The sequence below is a fragment of the Mus caroli genome, chromosome 4, assembly GCF_900094665.2.
Source record: "Mus caroli chromosome 4, CAROLI_EIJ_v1.1, whole genome shotgun sequence".
Lineage (NCBI taxonomy): Eukaryota > Metazoa > Chordata > Mammalia > Rodentia > Muridae > Mus > Mus caroli.
This window is the reverse complement of record NC_034573.1, coordinates 51,378,103-51,392,259: the sequence shown is the minus strand read 5'-3', so window position 1 is coordinate 51,392,259 and position 14,157 is coordinate 51,378,103. Positions and strand designations below refer to the sequence as shown.

The following is a 14,157-nucleotide window of genomic DNA, read 5'->3' as shown; positions in this document are numbered from 1 at the left end:
ATCATCTCAATTATCACTGAAGAAGACTCTTCCTGGCATCGTCTCCCAAGGCGGAAAAATCTCCTCAAAGCCTATACTGTCATTGTAAATACAAGGCAGCCAAACTCAGCAAGGCCCCACATGGCACCACGCAAGCTTAATTAGCACTCGCGATGACTATAATTAGAATAATTCATTGAGTGCTTCCTTATGGGCCAAACGCTGTCCTCAGTCAGTTTTCAAGCCCTTAAATCCTTCAAGACAATGCCGGGAGCTAGACTATCCGATCTCTATCATGCCTGCATGTGCATGGGGGCACAGAACGGGGCTCTAAACGGCTCTGTGCCTCTCCCAGTAGCAGGTTCACCTGTTAAGGTTAAGGAATAGGAGAGAGAGAGGAGAAAGAAGTGGCAAAGAACTACCCAGAAAGTTGGCGAGGACGCGCACTGAGACACTTCCTGGTCATCGTTACTCAGCACTTTGAGTCGAACTGCAGCATGGCCGCCCTAGTCGAAGGATACACCTCTGCCTGGGCAGTCCTAGGGACTGTCCCCAGCCCCAGTCTGGAAGTATCTGACTTAGGTCTAGTTTGGGACATGGGCAGTGTGATTACAGAGGGACTCCACGGTGTGAGAGAGGACCGTGAACTACCCCGGCGCTGTGCGCTGTAAAAGTGCCCTTGAGGCAGCTGGAAGTTCGCTCTAAGGGGTAGCTGCCGCGCGGCATCTGGAGACTGAAAAACCCGAAGCTGCTCCAGGAGCCTGTGCTAGCTCCGCCCCTTATAAGCTAAGGTTCTCGTTCGGCAGCTTAGAGTGGGGCGGGGAGGCCAGGAGAAGAGGCCAGCGCGAGGACAGTCCCCAAGCTGCTCAAGTAGCCGGCTCTGGCTCCGCCCCCTGGAAAACCGCCCCACCTCTTGGGGGCGTGGTCTAGGCGCGGCCTGCCCGGGCGCCTTGGCGGACGCGGGAGGCGGGAAGCGCGTCCCCGCCGCGAGTGCCCGTCCGCCCCGCCCTGCTGCGCTCCGCCCTATTTCTATAAAGAGAAGGCGGGCGCCACACTCGGTTGCAAGCTCCGTTGGGCGCCTTGGATCCATTTCCATCTGGTTCTGCTGAGACGCGTGTGGCTCCCTCCCCGCAACAGCCAAAATGGTGAAGCTGATCGAGAGCAAGGTACGCATGCCCGGGCGCCGCGCACATCCCGCGGTGCTGAAGAGGACACTCTCGGTGTCCCCACGGGCTTAGCGGCCCAGGGCCTGTGTGCGCCCTCGGCGGTGGAGCATGCCCTGGGGGAGGGGACGAGGGGACCCTGGAACGCCGGGTACAGGAGATGCACTCTTAGGCAGCACCTGGGTCCCCGGAGCTGCACTCCCTACCGCCAGCCCAAATCTGGTGGAGGTGAAGAGATGGACCGGGGTCCTCCAGTGACACCCCCCCACTCCCCGTGCCCCAACTGAATCAGGATTTAGGGTCTCTAGGAAAAGATGGAGAGCCGCCACTTCTCGCGTACGCGGTGTCATACGCCGCGCGGATGTGTTGTACTGCCGGGCTCGGCCTTAGTTTCCCTCCATCAGTGGCCTGCCGCCTAGAGGACACAGGCCGGGTCGGTGCATGAGGGTCGGTCTCGGGTCCCTGTTAAGTACCCTCGGATCGGTACCCCAGGTGACTACTAAGGAGAAAGGTCCAGGCCGCGCCCGAGAGACTCCTCCTCCTGCGTCGCAGGGCGTGTTTCCGGCAGCTCTGGCTTTGGAATGACTCAGTCCCCAATGTCTGGCCCCGGGGCCTCGCAACCTTAAGGTTTCAGTGATTGACCCTCCATAAGTGGGCTTTGCTGAAACCAGGGCTCTCCCCCAGGGAGTAGTCAAGAACAAAGTCCTGGTGGTTCTGACCTTTGGGAAAAGAAAAATAATACCCAAGGGAAAAACTGTTACCATATTCGAAAGTTACTGAGAACCAAAATAGCCTCCAAATTGGGAAACCCAGAGCCTGTTACACTGTAACTATTCGGGGAATATTTATAAAATGGAAAGTGAAAGGAGGTTGGGGGTGGGAATTGATGTGTGAAAGACTGGCTCACCCTTAAACTAGGAAATCCGTGGAAGACAGGTCCGCGCCCTCCAGTTTTGAGCACCTGGTTGGGTCTCAGTACAAAAGTTGGCTCACCCACTACCAGTCATATTAGTCCCAGCATCCAGTTGGATCCTTATCTGTTCAAACTGACCTACTTATGGAACCTTTGCCATTCCAATAGGAGTGGTGTACATTGGTGCCAGGAAACCAGTTACTCGGAAAAAGCTTGGGTCCCAAAAGCCTGCTACCAAGGCTCTGATCGGAGTCTCCCAGAATCAGAAGTTAAACTGAATACACATAAGTTTCATGTGATGGGCTTAAGTTGATTAATTAAACTATGTAAAATAGCCTTATTTCTGACGACTGTGTGGGAGTTAAAGGCCCCTGGGGTCAAATCTCCACACAGGAGTGGAATAATAGGCTATGATATAATGGCTCAGAAATCAACAGTTGATTTGCTGTGTTTACTTATCTTTAAGAATAAAATTATTTCTTGAACTACACACACACTTTGCTCAGTGCTTCACAGACCACGTGTTAGACCAAGGCGTTGGCTCATGCCTCTAATCCCCAGCGCTCAGGAGGCTGGGCTGTCTCAAAAAAAAAAAAAAAGCAAAGAACACTTTATTATTTGCTGAATATGGTTTTGTTGTTGAGGGCTTTCTGTTTCGGTTTACATTCACCTATAGGGGTGGTGGGGCATCCACTGGCAGTGGTCAGAGGACAACTTGAGAGAGTTGGCTCACTTGTACCTTGTGGGTCGTGGGTATTGAACTCAGGTCGTCGGTCTTGGTGGCAAGCACTTTAATGTGCTGAGCCATTTTGCCAGCCCCTGAATTGGGTATGTTTGAGAAAAGAGATGATAGCATCTGCTGCAGTCTACTCCAGGTGTGTTGTTTTGTCTCCAGGTGATTGGTGTCAGTGCTGGCGACACTTGCCAGTTGTGGTTGTTGGTTTCTAGAGCTAAAAATTGTGATATGCTTCTTAGTAGATAATTTTGAATAAATATTCTTCAAGCCAATACAGATCGGCAGAAGAAAACTTGTTCGTGAAGTTTGCACATCCCTGCCTCTGTAATTGGTGTTCACTGAAGCCTGAAATTAGGATTGTGAGCCGAATTTTCAGGATTTTGAGTAGTGTTGCTTGGTTTTTGCCTCATAGCTTTTGGGGGTAAACCTTGAGAGTGTTTTGAGATGCAGCTTGCCCTGTTTTGTCATGTAATCTCATCAACTGGGACTCAGGTCCCAGCTAAGGACCCTCGGATGTGGATCGGTACCCCAGGTGACTGCTAAGGAGAAAGGTCCAGGCCGCTCCCTAGAGACTCCTCCTCCTGGCGTGTTTCCAGCAGCTCTGGCTCTGGAATGACTCTTTTCTTACTGAGGATCAATCGTGGTCCAGATGTGGGTGTCATCAGAGCAGCCTGCCATACCATCTTGACCTGTGTCTTACAATAAAGAATAGGTGCTGTGGCCTCTGATAATTATGTAAGGGGAGGTTTTGTGTGAGAATTATCTGCAACAACCAGTGGTGGTTGGGAACAGTGGTTTCCATTGCTCTGCCCTGCATTCCCACCGCCTGACCCTAACCCTTGGTGCTCTTCACACCCAGACATGGACTCGATGGGCAGGTCTGACTAGAGGTCTCTGGAAGTTGTCGTAGCCATTCTGTAGTGTTCTCAGAAATGATATGTGATTGTTTTCCTTGAAAGAAAAAAAAAAATGTGAGATAGAAATTAAAAACTGTATCCTGGGTCAAAGAGATGGCTTAGCAGATAAGAGGATTGGGTGTTCTTTCATAGGGTAGGGTGGGGTTCAATACCCAGCACCAACATGGGAGCTTTTACCCATCTGTAACTCCAGTTCCAGAGCATCTGATACCCTCTTCTGGCTTCTTAGGACACCAGGCACACAAGTGATGTACATAAATACATGCAGACATAAACACTGATACTCATAAATAAATAAATGCAAATATAAGAAACAATAAATATAAATTAAAATTAAAGTAAGTATACCCCCATGAAAATGCATTAGGTTTTAACTAGGGGTGTGTGTGTGGTTATAAGATATTTACTTTCCTTTGTTGGACCAGATCTAATATGAATCTTAATTTGTCTTAGTTTCTGCTAAATAATTTGACCAGCATTTTTCCCAGAAGGAAATATTGGCTTCAGATACAACTTGTGTGTGTTGCTTTGATTCATCTTTGTTGCCCTGGTTTGGGTTTTGGTCACTAGACATGACTAATGGTGGTTTGAATGAGTCCCTGGTGACTAGACTGTTAGGTTCCTAGGGTTACAGTCTCAAGGCTTTTAGTAAATAATTCAGAGAGGTTGGCAGTGAAGGTTTTTTTTTTTTTTTTTTATCATTTTTGCTGGGGATTTCATATGACAGAATAATTCCTTCTTGAGAAACCAAAACTTGGATTCGTGTAAAGAACAGAGTTTTGATCCATAGGGCAAAAGCCAAAGGTGGATAAACCAGAAAGATCCCAACTCTATCAGCCCTGGTTAAAGCACACAGAAGGGGCTGGAGTGCTGGCGTGGTGGTTAAGAGTGCTATCCACTCTTCCAGAGACCCTCAGGCAGTACCCACTACCCATGGCTCCAGCTCTAGGTGGGGATCCCAAGACCCCTCTCGGCACCAGCAAATACACACACAAATTAAATCTTAACACAGCAACACACACACACACACAACGTTATGCTAGTGATGAGCTGAGTAGGAGACTGCTCTCCTGGACTCTGCCTTGGGGTCAGAGGTTTTCCCATGTTTTACTCTAGACAAATACAGTAAGTGTTGCCTTCATTTGACCCTTGGTTAAGTAACTTGTGACTTCCCCATTGCTTAACTGTGTCTTCTTGTGGAGCTTCTTCAGTTTTTAAGGCTCCTTTCACCAACCCCCTAAGAATCCACTGTCTATCACAGGACTGGTTTTAAAGGGTAAACATTTTTACCACAAATGCCTATTTCCCTTTCTTGTATTTAGTGTAAATGTTAGTTATGTGCTAAGGATGTAACTCAGAGGCTGGTGCCAGGCCCTGGGTCCATACACCACCGCTACCCTCAGATTAGGCAGTTCCTAATATTTTATAAATATTCCTGAAGACTCGAAGACCAATACACTCTGCTTATATCACCTGATCAAGTATAATAATGCCAACTGTGTGCAAGATTCCTTTCAGTCCACTTTATGTGGTTGCTTTGGATTAAAAGATAGGCCCTAAGAGCTGAACCTCATCTTTTGTACTTAATATCTCTTTGTTGCTGATTTGCATGTTTGCTTGGGTCTTTTTGGAGGATATGGGGGTGGGGGGTCTCACTGACTGGCCTGGAACTGGCCACTGTGGTAGACCATGTTGGCCTCCAGAGTGAGTGCTGGGTTTAAAGGCCACATCTCACGGAAAGTGAAAGTATATGATATGTAACACAGATGTTTCTTTCTCCCTCCTCAGGAAGCTTTTCAGGAGGCCCTGGCCGCCGCAGGAGACAAGCTTGTCGTGGTGGACTTCTCTGCTACGTGGTGTGGACCTTGCAAAATGATCAAGCCCTTCTTCCATGTGAGTGGAGGAGCAGTGAGCTTTGAGGCTGGGTGGTAGACCCAAGCCAGAGAAAAGGATTGAAATTTAATGGGTTCGAGGGGTTTGCTGTTTGCTTTATTTTATTCTCCTGTGTCGTTCATTGACTTAAAAGTAGTACTAGCCTGGAAACTTACATAATATAGTTCATTGAGGACAACTTTTGGGAGTTTTGTTGTCTTAAATAATTTTGTCCCCTGCCCCAGGATTCCCCCACTTCCCTGATTCGATACCTGGGCCTAGTGTGAAATTCGGCCTTCAAAGTTACAGTGCTGAATTACTTTACTCTTAGGAACACTTGACTGAGAGACAGCTGTGTCCCTGGCGCTTGCTTCATCTCTAGGCTGAATTTTTAGACCTGGCTAGTAAGATTGCTCAGTGGGAAAAAAAAAAAAAAAAAAGACACTTATGGTTCACCCTGCCAGCCTGAGGATCTGAGTTTGAGCCTCAAAACCCACCCTGGAAAGACAGAACCAATTCCCAGAGGTTGCTCTCTGACTTCCACACGCACCTGTACATATTTACATCAATAATAATGCAATAACAAATAAAATAAGTACTTTCAAAATAAGTGTATGGAGCTGGAGAGATGGCTCAGTGGTTAAGAGCACTGGCTGCTCTTCCAGGGGACTTTGGTTTGGTTCCCAGCACCCAAATGGGAGAGTCACAACCTTCTATAACTCTTGTAGGGTGTTCAGCGCCCTCTTCTGGCCTTTGCAGACGCCAGGCACACCCATGGTGTACAGACATCCATGTAACCAAACCACCCATATGCATAAGCTAACATTAAATAAATATTTAATCTCTATTACATTTCCTTTGAAGACGCTTAACTATGTTGAATGCTGTTATCCAGTTCTAACGCTTCTTGGTTTGTTTGACTGTTTCCAGTCCCTCTGTGACAAGTATTCCAATGTGGTGTTCCTTGAAGTGGATGTGGACGACTGCCAGGTACGTAGTACGAAATCGGATGCTACCAAACACCTCACGGTGGCCTGCCTGTTCACAGAGTCTACCCTGTTCTTTAAAATAAAAACGTCTAGTAATACTAGAAGTGGGACTCTAAGAAGTTCTATTTCGGAAGAATAGGGCATGTGCCAGTTATGGGTGTGGTCCTAGACACTCCGAGCGCTGTGTTTGCACATCTAAAGTAAGCATCTCACCCCTCTGAGCCTGTGGGGGCCATTGTGGTGCACAGGCCTATATTCTACCCCCGCTCTGAGATGATCACTGAAAATAAGTTAACTTTGGCTCTAAGAGATAGTAGATTGGGTGGCATCATGGAATTGTGAGGCCACTGTTGAGGTGCTCTGAACTTCTCGTGTGTGGGAACTGTATCCACAGGCTCTTTCTGAAAAGAATATTGTTATTCATATGCTTGGTCAGAATCGGTGAGAAAGCCCTGGCATTACAACAAACATTAGAGTCTCCCTGGTGCCTTAGAGAGCTGGGGGAACTTAAGGGGAAACTCACAGCCTGGCTTTATTTAGCAAGTTCATGCCTGTTGTGCACTCAGCTCTGTTCTGTATACTTTCCACATACTGATATCGTTCCTCTCCCGTTTCCCATGCTGCCCTGCTTTAGGGATGGGCTGAAACAGAGAAGACTTGTTCTTGCAGAGCCAGTATTTAAAATGAGGAAACATACCTCCTCTGCCCTTGGTTCTTACTCTCCCCAGCTTCTTAGCATATGCTCTTTGCTCTCACACAGGCCACTGGGCTGGAAAGGCCTATGTGGTATGGAGCACCAGGGCCCTGAGGGAAGGATGCGTGAGTGCTTTTACTTGCCCTGGGACAGAAAGAAGTTAGAGAATGGGGTGGCTGCAAAAGTATTGGTCTCACTGGGTTCTGCTTTAAGCTAATCTCCCATCTTCTTCAACCCCGGTTCTCAGTCTATAATGAGATCTCTGTACCTAGCCAACAGCTTGGCAAAGGTTCGGGAGGGTCACATGAAATGTTCAGAGGTCCTCTTCAGGCACCCAGCTCCCAGTATCCCCAGCATGGCTTTCCTCAGTACACTTTCTGGCCTGTGTCTCCCCGGCCTGTCCTTTCCTACCTGACTAAACCATAGTTACAAGCTTCGCTTCTTCATTTACCTATGCTGTACCCTCAGTCGGCTTTTCTTCTGAGCCTACAGTGGTACAAGAAGAGATGGACCCCGTGCCCCTACTGCTGGTTGCCTGTCCCCTTATGAACAGTGGAGGCTTGCTTGGGTTGTTTCTCTGTGCCTTGCTTTCATCCTCTAAATGGCAGTGTTGTCCAGTGTCACAATCCAGATTGAGCAAGACCGTAATTATGAAGCCTTTGGAGTGCCTGGCTCCTAAATACTTGGTGGAACGTGACTGCTTTTATAGGTAGTGAGCATCCAACATCCAAAGTGGTCTGAGATCCAAGCAGTTTTGAATGTTAGGCATCAGAGACCAAGCAGTAAAGTCTGTGCAAATATTATGAAACCTAGAAACCCTGAAACACACCTGCTCCTAAGCATTTTGACTAAGGGATACTCCATTGTAATTGTCTGTCACTAGTCTTTGTAAAATGGCTAAGAAGTTACTCTTCTAATAGAGTTAGGGAGGAAGATGAGAGTATAACCTGCTTGTAGGGGGAAGAAAATTCTTGTTCTCTGTTTTTACAAACTTAGTCTGTCTGTGGCACCCATCCCCAGCCTCTTCATACATAGCTGCCTAAGACTATCGGGAAACACATATTTACATTGCGAGTCTCTACAGTAGCAAAATTAGTTATGAAGTAGCAGTTTTATGGTGGGGATCACCTCAGCCTGAGGAAATGTATTAAAGAGTCGCAGCAATAGGAAGGTTGAGAACCACTGCTATATGGTTAATTAGCCAGGAGATGTTTACTCTTGGTTTAGATCAGTTGACCCTGTCAGATAATTCTACAGGTACTGAAGCCTCCTGGGCCCTCTGCCTGTGTTTCAGCTGTGAGAGTGTTTTAACGCTCACCCTAGGGATGGAGAAGGGACTTCAGCACAGACGGTGATGGAGGCAGAGGAAGGCCCTGTGGAACTGAGGACAGGAGCCCCTGCCTCAGTCCTGACCCCTTCAAAGTACAGCAGCTGGGGGCATGCAATGACAGCCCCTTCAGGTCTGTTTGGGTGTCTTTCGAAACTTGAAGTGACCCTGTGACCAAATTGAGGCCTTTAACTTGGGTTCCATACTCTAAAGACCATGGCATAGAAAACCTTACAGAAGTCCCTTAAACACCTGAGTACCTATAACTAGTTGAGATAGACAACTGGGCCTACACCCATAGTGTATAGGAAAACAAGGAAATGACTACAGTCACAGAAAGTGACATGGGGGTTCTTCTGACAGTGACACCACCGATCATAGCCCAGTGGTGACCAAGGAAGTGAGATTTGTGTTTTGTAATTAAACAAACAACAACAACAAAAAAAAAATGAAAAAAACAAATCTGTAAACTTTCAAATATTGTGTGTTTTGGCTTTGCTCAGAACTCTAGGTGCTGGTTAATAGAAGTGACATGAGTAAACGTGGTCACTGTGACTGTGACTGTAGGAGACTTATCCTAGCACTGTAGCCCTGTGACACAGTCTCAGGAAGTCAGAAATTGGTCATTAAGAAGAGAAGGCAGGAGAGCAGTTATCAGGGGTGTGTGCAGAGGGTGGTGACTGATTGCAACAGGGCAGCTGGGAAATGAAAGGCTGTTTTACATCCTCCTGAACTTGGGAACGCTGTCAAAATGTCCAGGCTCTCTGGATATGTTTTTGATTATTTTTAAAAAGCAGGAAGTGGGGATGTGACCCTGGGTCAAATGAGGGGATGACGAGAGAAACTCAGGATCGTGTTTTCAGAACTCAGGATGGTATGAGTGAGTGTGGAGGCTCACACCTGGGATCCCAGCACATGCTGTGTGTGAGTGTGGAGGCTCACACACGATGGCAGCACGTGGTAGCACGTGGTAGAATCCCCAAGAGTTTGAGACACAGGCTATAGAGTGAAGTTCTAAAAACATGAAGTGGGTCTTCCAAATCATTATGTGTAGGCACTGCAGCCCTTGGAGCATTAGCTGGGCAGAGTCCAGACCTGGGATGCTAACGGAACTGTCAGCAGGCAGTACTGAAGTCCATGGAAACTTTAATACATGGCAGTGCTGTTGTGTTCATGGGTGCTGGCTTGGTATAGTTAAAACCCATCAATTTAAATTTAACCCAGTCTGAAGCTGGTATATTTGGGGAATCTATGGTGATGCTTTGAAACAGTACAGGCAGGAAAATCTGGACAATGGTTTTTAAAACAAAGGAAGGGAGGAGAGAAACATCTCTGTAAAGTTGTACAAATATATATTAGCTACATTGATTAAAACATTGTTTTAAGCCAAGACTAATTAACCATATGTTAATAATTAACTGTTTAAGAGTTAAGCTGTTGCTGGTCTATCTTGTTCTCTAGTCTACATAAATCTAAAAGATAAAAGTTGTAGGACATACATGGGCGCTATAAAACAGCTTTCTTCCCATGCTGAGTACACAGTGCAGCTCTGAGTGGGGCCTTATCGGGTGGGGCATATGGAGTCTGCCCTGAGTGGGCAGGGCTGGTGAGCTTGATGGCCTAAAAGTCATGAGACCGAAGCACAGTCAAGAGTTCTGTGAGTGGGATTGGTGAGTGGGAGGAGTGGGGGCGGGGGGGCATTCGTACGTGAGGACTGGAAGTGCATTGGGAAATGGCACCATTTCTAGGTCAGATCAAATTGCTTGAAGTATGGTTCACTTGGGGCTGAAGAGATGGCTCTGCAGCTAAGAGTGCTTACACAGAGGACCCGGGTTTTAGGGTTTTATTCTAGCACCGGTGTCAGGTAGCTCCCTGAAACTCCAGTTCTAGGGAATCTGACCCCTGCAGGTATATACGCCTGCCTTAGTTGGGTTTCCTGATGTGTGATGAAACACATGACCAAAAGCAACTTGAAGAAAGGGTTTGTTTTGGTTACTCTTCCAGGCCACGGTCCATCAAAGGGAATTCAGGGCAGGAAGCTGGAGGCGATGGGAGGCCTGAGGCGTGAAGGAGGAACACTGCTTCCTGCCTTGCTTAGCCTGCTTTCTCCCAGCACCCAGGACCCCTGCCTGGGTGTCACCACCTACCGGTGTGCTGTGGCCCTTCCACATCAAACACTGATTAAGAAACAGGTTTGCCTACAGCAACAGAAGCAATTTTCTTTAACTACAGTTCCCTCCCCTCAGAGGACCGTAGCTTGTGATAAGTTGACATAAAACTAGCCAGAACACACGTAAATAAAAATAAAAGATCTTTAACAAATAAAGTATTATTCATACAGTGGCTGCTGTGGGGTGGTAAAGGGGTGGGTGGGTACAAAGTCCATATCCGAGGATTTATTGTTTGTTTGGAAGTCAGGGTCTTAGAGCCTAGTCTGGCCTTGAAGTAGCTATGTAGCCAAGGATGGCCTTGAACATCTCATGCCCCTGCCTCTACTTCCCAAGTGCTGCGATTATAGGTGTGTGCCATCATGCTTGGCTAAGGGTAACTTTTGGGTTGTTATTGAATGTGTGGCCCTGAGCCCAGCATCATGGTGTACACACCTATACTCCCAGCACTCAGGAAGCTGAGGCAGGAGGATCTTGAATTGAGGCAGTTAAGGTTTCAAACCTAACAGGGCAACTGGCTAACTGGTGCCTATTTAACATATCATAGCAGACCTAGCTGACAGATTCTCCCGTCATGCCTGCCCCGTACCCTAAACTTCTCCAGTCAGGACAATGGCTGCTCTTCCCCCAGCGGCCTTTCCCTATATAATCCAACCATTTTGGTTACCCAGTCCTTTTTTTTGTTAACCCTTTAGCCTCCTGGCTTTTCCCTCCACCTCCCAGATGTCTGTCTGTCTGTCTGTCTGTCTGTCTGTCTCTCTCTCTCTCTTCACCTTTTATCTACAATAAACCTTCTCCTCCACCATACCTAAGAGCAGTCAAGTCTCCTTGTTTTGTTTTGTTTTTCATTCACAGGCCAGCCTTGCCAATGTGGCAAGATCCTATCCAGAGGGTTAGAAATACTGCTTAGTTATAGAATATTTGCCTCGCATGTGCAAAGCACTAGCTTCCAGCCCCAGAATCAACAAATAATAATTATCCAGCTCTTACAGTCATCATCTGTATATACCCTGCCCCTTAATAAAACTGGAAAAACTTAGATTAGCAAAAAAACTAGGACCTGCTAATTTTGAGGAGCAGAATATGTCATTTCCTCTTCATGCTGAACTTAATTGAATTATAAACAGTGCAGTGAATAGCCACTGCATTAGCATTCTTTTTATTAATGCCCATTAATGGTGGTAGATGTTAGTAAAACATTTTAATTGAGAATGCAACACAGTGGGCTTTTATCTGCAATTGTGTTGGTGTGCTTAAGAGGTTCTGAGGCTGAAGTTTGGGGTATATAATGGAAAAGAGGATTTTTTTTCTTTTTTTGAATTTTCCATCTATATTTAATGTTCACATTCTTGTTTTCATCCTCTCTCCCTGACCACCTTCCCTGCATCCCAGGATGTTGCTGCAGACTGTGAAGTCAAATGCATGCCGACCTTCCAGTTTTATAAAAAGGGTCAAAAGGTACGTAGATCTGGATTTAAGAGCACCAGCTGGAGCTGGGCATAGTGATGCACACCTTTGATCCCAGCACCAGGGAGGCAAAGGCAGATACAGATGGATCTTGGAGTTCCAGGATAGCCAGGGCTACACAGAGAAGTCATGTCTTTAAAAACAAAAATCTGGGGCTGGGTGTTGAGCACATACACACACACACACACACACACACACTTGTAATCCCAACACTTTGGGAGTAGCCTGGAAGATTGCTGAGAGTTCAGGTCAGAATGGGTACAGAGTAGTAAGCCCCGGTGACTCACACCTTTGGTTTGAGGCCACCCTGGTCAGTTTACAAAGTGAGTTTCAGGACAGCCAGGGCTGTTAAAGAAACTGCCTCAACATCGAGAGAGAGAGAGAAGAGAAGAGAGAACACAGAAATGGCTGAAGTGAGTTACTCGGGAGATGGGTTCTGTCATCTTCTATTTCATGTCTATATACAACCTAGTGTGCTGTTGCATGCTTGTATTTCAGAGCTTACAAGGCCAAGGCTGGAGGATTGCTGCAAGTTTGAGGTTAGCCTAGGATATATAGTAACTTATGAGCTAACCTGGATTACAAAGGAAGACCGAATCTAAGACAAAATCAGAAATAACACTTCAGCCAAATCACATATAGTGCACATGCAGAAAGCACTGAGGTCACGCCCACACAAGCAGTGTCTCCCCTGTCTGCATTCAGGATGATAGAGTTGTAGTGATGTTGCAATCTCAGCACTTGGGAGGCTGAGGCCAGGCTGGGCACCAGGAAAGACCTGGTTTCAAAAAGGAAAAGGCAATGTCTCCCTGAACATACATACATAATATGCAGTGCCTAATTGAAAATTGCTCTTCTGTTAAAGAACAGTAGGAAAATCTCCACAGCTAGTTCATATTCATACCACACAGCATACTTAGACCTGGGCAGGCCATCTCTTCTTACTAAATTAAGAGGTCTTTATGTTTGGGGGAAATTTTGCTGGAACCCTGGCGTTTCTCCAGATTTCTTTATTTTTGCTATTAGTTTTGTCTTTTGGTTTGACTTTTTGGTTTGTTTTTTTAAAAACTTGTTTGAGAAAGCTTAAATTAAACCTCCCCGACTCTGCATTCTCTCTGAGATTACAGCCTCTTACAGAATAATGGCACTGCCCTGGCTAATAGCCCTCTCATCTCTCAACAGGTCGGGGAGTTCTCCGGTGCTAACAAGGAAAAGCTTGAAGCCTCTATTACTGAGTATGCCTAATCATGCTCTGAAAAGTGTAGCCAGCTACCAGCTGTTCGAAACCTGTACCTTTTTTAATTTGCAAAAAACTATGAAGTGTGGAGAGTCTATACCCAACTGCCATCTGATTATAAATGACAATAAAATATTAATTCTACCCTTTTTAAAACTGTCTGGTGTGTTTTAATGTAAATGAGAAATGGCCTGATTTAGTCCCCTAACCCACTGCTTTAAGGCCAAAAGATAGGAGCTGGAGAGGTGGCTCAATCGTTAAAAACATTGCCTGTTCTTGCAGAGGACCCGAGTTCAGTTCCCAGCATCCATACGGCAGCTACCTGTTCCTCCAGTTCCAGGGAATCTGATGTCCTCTACTGGCCACCATGGGCACCAAGATGTCAGAAGTACATGTACATTACATGTAGCTAACATACCCATAAACTTTTTAAAATCTTTTTTAAAAACTTAATATTGTAGAAAATCTCGTTTATTCAGTCTGGGGGCGGGGGGGGGGGTTGTTATTTTACCTTAATAAATAAACATGGTCCGGACCATGAGTGTGACTGGTGGCTCACTTGTGGTGAAACTGTTGCTCTGACGTGAGATTCCTGTGCCAAAGATTACAGTTAGCTGCTAGTACCCTAACAGTGAGAGGCACAAGTTCTCCATAAGCCTGGCAGTAGTGCTGCATGCTGATAATCCCAGCAGGGG

At 46.5% G+C, this 14,157-nt stretch overlaps 1 protein-coding gene across 1 annotated transcript; it reads left to right on the top strand.

Moving 5' to 3' along the window:
• Positions 1-925: 925 nt before the first annotated feature.
• On the top strand, positions 926-13,618 carry Txn (thioredoxin). The gene is made up of 5 exons (XM_021160675.1): positions 926-1,145; positions 5,497-5,601; positions 6,511-6,570; positions 12,151-12,216; positions 13,408-13,618. Exons 1-5 carry the CDS (start codon positions 1,122-1,124, stop codon positions 13,468-13,470), a joined length of 318 nt encoding a protein of 105 aa, XP_021016334.1. The 5' UTR covers positions 926-1,121; the 3' UTR covers positions 13,471-13,618.
• Positions 13,619-14,157: the final 539 nt, after the last annotated feature.